Below are 7,124 nucleotides of genomic sequence, written 5' to 3'. Positions count from 1 at the left end.
CCCCCCCCCCGCCCGCCCCATCCCATCCCATCCCGTGCGGTCCCATCCACCCCCGGCCGGCACCCCGCCTGACCTCCCCCACCCTGGGGGATTCGTCCCCGCTCGCCCGCTCTCCCCCGCGCTGCGAGGGAGCCCGTGAATGTCATTGAGGGCGGAGGGGAGAGTCAGCCGGTGAGCAGCAGCGGCGGCAGCGCTGCCCGAAGAGGAGGACCAGGACCAGGACCCGAGGGGGTACCGAGTCGCCCGCCCAGCTCTGCCGACAAAGGAGCACCTACCCCCACCCCCAGCAGTGCGCCACCCCCTTCTCCAATGTCCTCGGCCATCGAGAGGAAGAGCCTGGACCCGTCCGAGTAAGTGGCCGCTCCATCCTCCAGCCTCCGAGAGGGCCGGGAGGCAGGGGGCGGGGGCACGGTGGAGTGAAGGAGGCAGGCGCTGTGCCCAGGACCTCCGGTGCCCCGAGGCCAAGGGGAGACACCGACGGGTTTGATCCACCAGAGGCTTCAGGGGATCGCTCGCCGCGCGCCCCCAAGCACTTGACCTCCCCCCCCCCTGCAGGGCTGCTTCTCCCCTCCCCCGCGCGGGGGACCCCCTAGGGCTTGGAGGGCTGGAGGGGGGGGGTCTCAGAAGCTGGAGTGCCTCTGCCCCTGGGGGAGTGGGAACCCCCTGCAGAATGCCTAAATGCCCTTCACGGGGGTGGGAGAGAGGGAGTGGGGAGAGGAGCCCAAATAGAGGTTCTGGCCAGGGCCCCCAGACCCACGCTAGACTCAGCCCGAATCTAGCCGAAGGTCAAGAGCGGACCCATGCTTAACTTCCTGGAGCGAGGAGTGCCGGGCAAACTTTGAGCTGAGCTCAGCCGGGCTTGGGCGTGCAGGTGGAGGGAGGAGGGCAAGAAAGCACCAGGAGTGGAGGAACGACTCCTGCCTCCCGTTCTTCCTCCCCGCATCTCTCCTGGATCTCCCATTTCTCCCAGAAAACCGGGTAATTGCGAACGGGTCTCCGAGCTTGCTTCCCTCTTTCCCTTGCTGCAGGAGGAGGGGGACACCCGGAGCTTCCCGCTCCGAGAGAAATGAATGGGCTTAGAAATCTCTCCCAGCTGCCCTTCAGGGCTCTCTAGACAGCTAGTGGCTAAGGGGAGATCTCTCAGGTCTACGGGCATTGAGAGGCCATGGATGGGTGTCTCCAAGGCTCCTGCTTTAGACGCTGGGCTAGCTAGTGTTTTGTTTTGTTTTGTTTTGTTTTGGTGTGGAGGGGAAAAGAAAGCACTAAGAGGTTATCTGGGGTGGGGGGTGGGGGACCCTTTTTCCCCTAAACTAATTTTAAGATCTATTAGCTGCCGGGTTTGGAGTCCCTCCCCCTTCCCCCCTTAAAGCCCACATTGGCTAATCCTTTGAGAGAATTCCTTACCCATCACAGAAGGGGTTAGTTAAGGAGGGATCATTTGTGCTTTCTGAAGGCTTTTGTTTTCCTTTTTCATTTCTTGGTGCTGTTTGAAAGAATTGGGCTTTCCTGCTTCTGAAGTATTTCCCCCCTCTGTTTTCATGCACACTGTTTGTTTACCTGGGCCTTGCCCTGCCACCGAGGATATAAAAGCCCCATTGCTAGTCTCCTAAAACACTGGCAGGGCTCCGAATAGAATAAGAGTATAAAAATCATAAAGCAGTTTTGAAGGTCAAGACCTGGATTCCAAAGCAGACAGGTTTGTGATCAGTTTCTTCAGATAAATTCCCCTGGAGGGGGTGAATAGGGATGGGGGAGAAGCTCTACTTAGAAATAGAGATTATGTCAACTTGGTGCATGTTTAATGGGCTTGTTGATTCTTATGAAAATCTCAAAAGTATATCTTGGCACAAAAATGCCCTCTAGTTAGTTTGGGTTGTTGTTTTTTGGTGTTTTTTCCTGCCCTGGTCAATTCAGTAAACATGTATTGTCTCTATTATATTCAAGAGACCACAAGGAAATCCAGCAAACCAAAATAGTGGGGTCTTGTTAGTGGACACCTAATGCCACTGAGGTCAGCAAGGCCTTCATTGACCAGTCCTTTGATTAGCCGATAAATTGGAAGGACGGGTTTCCTCAGGGGTAACTATTAGGTATTTGTTCTTTGGCAACTTTGTACCCTCAACAAAGACTGAAAACCCAACACCTTTGCTATCCCAGAAATATTGTTGACTGATTAACTGCATTCTCTGAGTCATTTTCCCCCCTTCAGAAGGGCATTTCAGTCCAAGCCAGTGGTGGAATGGTCAGTCAACAAATAATTTGGCTGTTGGAATTCTTAAAAAAACAAACAAAAACAACATTTCAAGAAATTATCCTAGAAATCCAGGCTGGGTTTTTGAGTTAGAAAAGGGGCCAGCAGCTATAATTGGCCACTTGCTGTGGAGAAGCCTGAAAACACTCTGGGAGCATTTAAAATATTCATTTGGGGGTGCTCCCACTTAGTCATTGCCTTGGAATTCTCACTAAAGAGAATTCTGCCTGTGGATAATGAGCTATTAGAACACCAATTACAGTAAGAACTCTGTGAGATAGATGGCGATAATATCTCATCCTGTCCGAGGCTATCTTATCTCAGACCATCTGAAAACTTGCTTTTGCTTAACATTTGAAAATGTAGATGGCTTTCTTATGAGATATTTAACTCCATACTTACAGGAGATTGGGTCATTTGTGTCAACTTCCCCATGCTGCAGATAGATAAAAGCTTTCTTTTTCTCCAGCAGAGACAGATGATTAATTAGAAGTAAGCTTCTAGAAGGCAGGGCCAGTTTTTCTCTTCTATTCTGTATCCCCAATTCACAATGTATAGTGCCTTAGTTCTCTTTCCTTCTTTCTTTCTTTCTTTTTCTCTTTCTTTCTTTTTCTCTTTCTTCCTTCCTTCCTCCCTTCTTTCCTTCCTTCCTTCCTTTCTTTCTTCTTTCTTTCTTCCTTCCTTCCTTCCTTCCTTCCTTTCTTNTCTTCTTCTTCTTCTTCTTCTTCTTCTTCTTCTTCTTCCTTCCTTCCTTCCTTCCTTCCTTTTTTTCCTAATAACAACTCCTAAGACAAAAGAGTAAGGGCTAGACAGACAGGGTCAGGTGACTTGCCCAGGGTCACACAGCTAGGATGTGTCTGAGACCAGATTGAAACTCAAGTCCTCCCAACCCCAGACTTAGCACTCTATCCACACTCTCACCTAGTTGTGCCTTTTCCATTTTCTTGTCAGACTTAGAATTTCACTGGCATAAAGAACTTCCAGTAATGAAACTCTCTCTCAATGCAGAGGGACACTTCATAACTTATAGTCCTAGAGGTTTGGCTGGGGGCACTGAAAAGTTAAATTACTTGTCCAGGGTGGTACAACCAGTATGTCTATGCTAGAAGCCATCAGAGGCTGGACCTGAAGCAGAGCCTTCTTGACTCTATCCATTAAGCTGAGATGCTTTGGACTTAGTAGGCATTTAATAAATAGATTTTTTTTTTACATCAAGTTGTTACCCAGCCTTCCCTTCCCTCCCCTTTTCTCCCCATCTTTCCTTAATTATTAATATGTCTGGGAGAGGGAGATAGCTAGATGACTCTGTGGATTGAGAATCAGGCCTAGAGATGGAAGATTCTGGGTTCAAATCTGGATTCAAATCCTCAGACACTTCCTAGCTATGTGACCCTCAGCAAGTCACTTAACCCCCATTGCCTAGCCCTTTCCCACTCTTCTGCCTTGATACACATATACATTATTAATTCTAAGAGGAAAGGTAAGGGTTAAAAAATATTAATGCATTTTCCCATTTTTTACCATTCTGGGTGGTTGGATTGCTGAAGAGGTTGGCATTTAATATATGGCATAATAACCATGGGATCTCCTGTCTATTCTTCCATCCTCTGGACTCTACTGCCTCTGTAAGCAATCTAAAGGCAATTCCATTTTCATTCCACTCAGTTGGCATCAGCTGAGCATGAATTCTTCTCTTTCATAGTTGACTGGGTGGCAGTGTCATCCCCAGTCATTCAGAGAATCAGGTTAAAAAGGAGCCACGTGAATCTCGGAAGCCCCCAAAAGGAAGAGGCAAAAGAGAACTCCGTGTTGATGTCAGTCAGGGGAAATCAAGCAATCAAGAAACATTTATTAAGCGTCCGCTATTGCCAGGCACTTTGCTAAGTAATGGAAACACCTGGATAAAAACTTCAGGAATATGAATAACTTTTCAGGAAAAGGGAAGGAAAACCCCTCGTGCTGAATACTATCATTCACCTCTGTAAAAACAAAGCAAAACAGGGACAGCTGGGTAGCTCAGTGGATTGAGAGTCAGGCCTAGAGACAGGAGGTCCTGGGTTCAAATGTGGCCTCAGACGCTTCCCAGCTGGGTGACCCTGGGCAAGTCACTTGACCCCCATTGCCCACCCTTACCACTCTTCCACCTATAAGTCAATACACAGAAGTTAAGGGTTTAAAAAAAAAAAAAAAAAGCAAAACAACAGTGTTGGGTGGGCTGCCGTGACTTCTTAAAGCATTTCCAAGAGCTGTTTATTGACTGCCAGGTTTGAGATCTTGATGTGTTCTTGTGACAATCTGGGCTGTATACAGCCTTTAACTGGGTACTGGGTGGCTCCTTTCATAGTAGTACACACTCATGGGACACACACCCACACGCCCCTAAACACATTTTTCTGGTTGGACAAATTGGGACACAGAATGGTTGGGCCACAAAACGGAGAGACCGAGATTAGCCTCCTTAAGTAAGTGGAGGAGAATTCGCTTTGGGAATTGGGCAGTTACAAACTGAGCCTATTTGAAAAGCTTAATAGGTTTCTAAAAAATGTGATTTGGGCTCCAGAGAGGGTCCAAAGAACATTCATTAGCTGGGGGGAAACATCTGTAATGAGGTCATGTCAACAAGTGTTTAATAGAGCACACGTGCCCAGCATGGTGCTAGGAATCTTCCACTCTTTTTTTTCATCGAATAGATCAACTTTGTTACAGAAGGTCCTTCCGGGGTATCTGACACATAGTAGACCCTTAATAAATATCTCTTTTTTTGGAAGGGGAGAACCCTTACCTTCTGTCTTAGAATGCATGCTGAGTATTGGTTCCAAGGCAGGAAAAATAAGGGCTAGGCAATTGGGATTAAGTGACTTCCCCAGGGTCACATAGCTAGGAAGTATCAGAGGCCAGATTTGAACCCAGGTCCTCCCAGTTCCAAGCCTGGCACTCTATCCACTGAATCTCCCAGCTGCCCTAATAAATACTTCTTTTATTTTTTTTTAAACCCTTACCTTCCGTCTTGGAGTCAATACTGTGTATTGGCTGCAAGGCAGAAGAGTGGTAAGGGTGGGCAATGGGGGTCAAGTGACTTGCCCAGGGTCACACAGCTAGGAAGTGTCTGAGGCCAGATTTGAACCCAGGACCTCCCATCTCTAGGTCTGACTCTCCATCCACTGAGCTACCCAGCTGCCCACCAATAAATACTTCTTAATGGGTTGATAGTCTTCAATTCAACATTTATTAAGCCCTCTTTCCTGGCACGACACAGTCCTAGGTTTCTGGGGATCCAAATAAAAACAACAAAATGGGCTTTACCATTTCTATTTGGTGACTTGGGGTACAAAATGTATGTAGTTTATCAAATATGAACTAACTGAGAAAGAGTAACTTGCATGATGTAGAGTGTTGGATTTGGGGTTAGAGGGCCTGAATTCAAATCCCTCCTTTGACACTAACTACCTATGTGACAAGTTGCCTAACTCTTGGGGCCTCAGTTTCCTCATCTGTAAAATGAGAATCTTGGGCTCGAATGATCTCTAAGGCCCTTGCCACCCCTAAATCTATGATCAAAGGAGTCGAGTGTTGTCCATTTGTACCAAAGAGGACCCACGGATGACCCTTGTAGACCTAGGGCATAAACAAGGTAGGAGATAAGATGAAGGTGAAGAAAGTGAGAGGGGAAGAGATATGGGGAAAGGAGCTGGGAAAAAAGGAGGGAAGTGCAAGCGGTAGGTAACATTTGAGTGCCACCATGTTGTCAAAGATGCCATTTGGCCACTTTCCCTGGGATTGCTCTTGGTTTAATGTGTGACTCCTCCCACCACCCCCCAAACAAAACAAAACAAACTGAAGATACCAGATCTCCCTCCCTTGTCTCTTTACCAAGGAATAGATTTCCCAACTTTCTCTCTTAAATATTCTTAATTCTCAACAGTTAAATGTATCTCACCAGTGGTTTCATCCATCTGGTGCCGCTGGAGGCGGCCAGATCTCCCCATCCATTCCCGTTAGACTCATCTGAAGAAGATTCTGAGGTCCCCAGGATGTGTGTCTGGGAGGAATTCTGCTCATGCTGGAAAGGGCAGAGGAAGCCACTGGGTTCACAAATCACCCTTGTCCTTCCCAGGGAACCAGTGGACGAGGTGCTGCAGATCCCGCCGTCCCTGCTGACATGTGGTGGCTGCCAGCAGAACATAGGGGACCGCTACTTCTTGAAGGCCATCGACCAGTACTGGCACGAGGACTGCCTCAGCTGTGACCTTTGCGGGTGCCGCCTGGGGGAAGTGGGCCGGCGCCTGTACTACAAGCTGGGGCGAAAGCTCTGCAGGAGAGACTATCTCAGGTAAGCAGGGCTCTACGGACTGGGCGCCCTTTCTTCTTCCTCCTCCTTCTTCTTGGACTCCCTCTGGGGGCATCAAGGGGCTTCCTTGAACCCGGGGCTCCTGGTACATTTTTTCTGACCATCTAATTACCTGTATTCTTTTCTGTGCTAATGATAAAAGTCCATTTGCATGGTCCAGTCGCCAAAGGTCACAATCCAGAGGAGGTTTAAAAATGGCTTTGAGTCATGAATATTATTTGACGTATTTCTTCCATCTGACCCTCAGGAGGATGTTATGCAAGAAAAGTAGATAGAAAAGGCAGGTGGGTGGCTCAGTGGATAGAGAGCCAGGCCTGGAGATGAGAATTCCTGGGTTCAAATCTAGCCCCAGATACTTCGTAGCTGTGTGACCTTGGGCAAATCACTCAACCTCCATTGCCTAACTCTTGCCACTCTTCTGCCGTGAAATTGATACTTAGAATGGATTTGTTTTACACCTTTACCTTCCATCTTAGACTCAGTGAACTTGGATGAAAAAAAAATTACATCTTTACTTTCACTATC

At 47.8% G+C, this 7,124-nt stretch overlaps 1 protein-coding gene across 1 annotated transcript; it reads left to right on the top strand.

Annotated features, from left to right (window-relative positions):
• Positions 1 to 89: 89 nt before the first annotated feature.
• LMO2 (LIM domain only 2) lies at positions 90 to 6,585 on the top strand. Its single transcript, XM_044681189.1, has 2 exons — positions 90 to 350; positions 6,366 to 6,585. The coding sequence occupies exons 1-2, from the start codon at positions 310 to 312 to the stop codon at positions 6,583 to 6,585; spliced, it is 261 nt and encodes an 86-aa protein (XP_044537124.1). The 5' UTR covers positions 90 to 309.
• Positions 6,586 to 7,124: the final 539 nt, after the last annotated feature.

The sequence above is a fragment of the Gracilinanus agilis genome, chromosome 6, assembly GCF_016433145.1.
Source record: "Gracilinanus agilis isolate LMUSP501 chromosome 6, AgileGrace, whole genome shotgun sequence".
Lineage (NCBI taxonomy): Eukaryota > Metazoa > Chordata > Mammalia > Didelphimorphia > Didelphidae > Gracilinanus > Gracilinanus agilis.
Note: the sequence above shows the minus strand (reverse complement) of the source record. Positions and strands in the feature narration are given on the sequence as shown.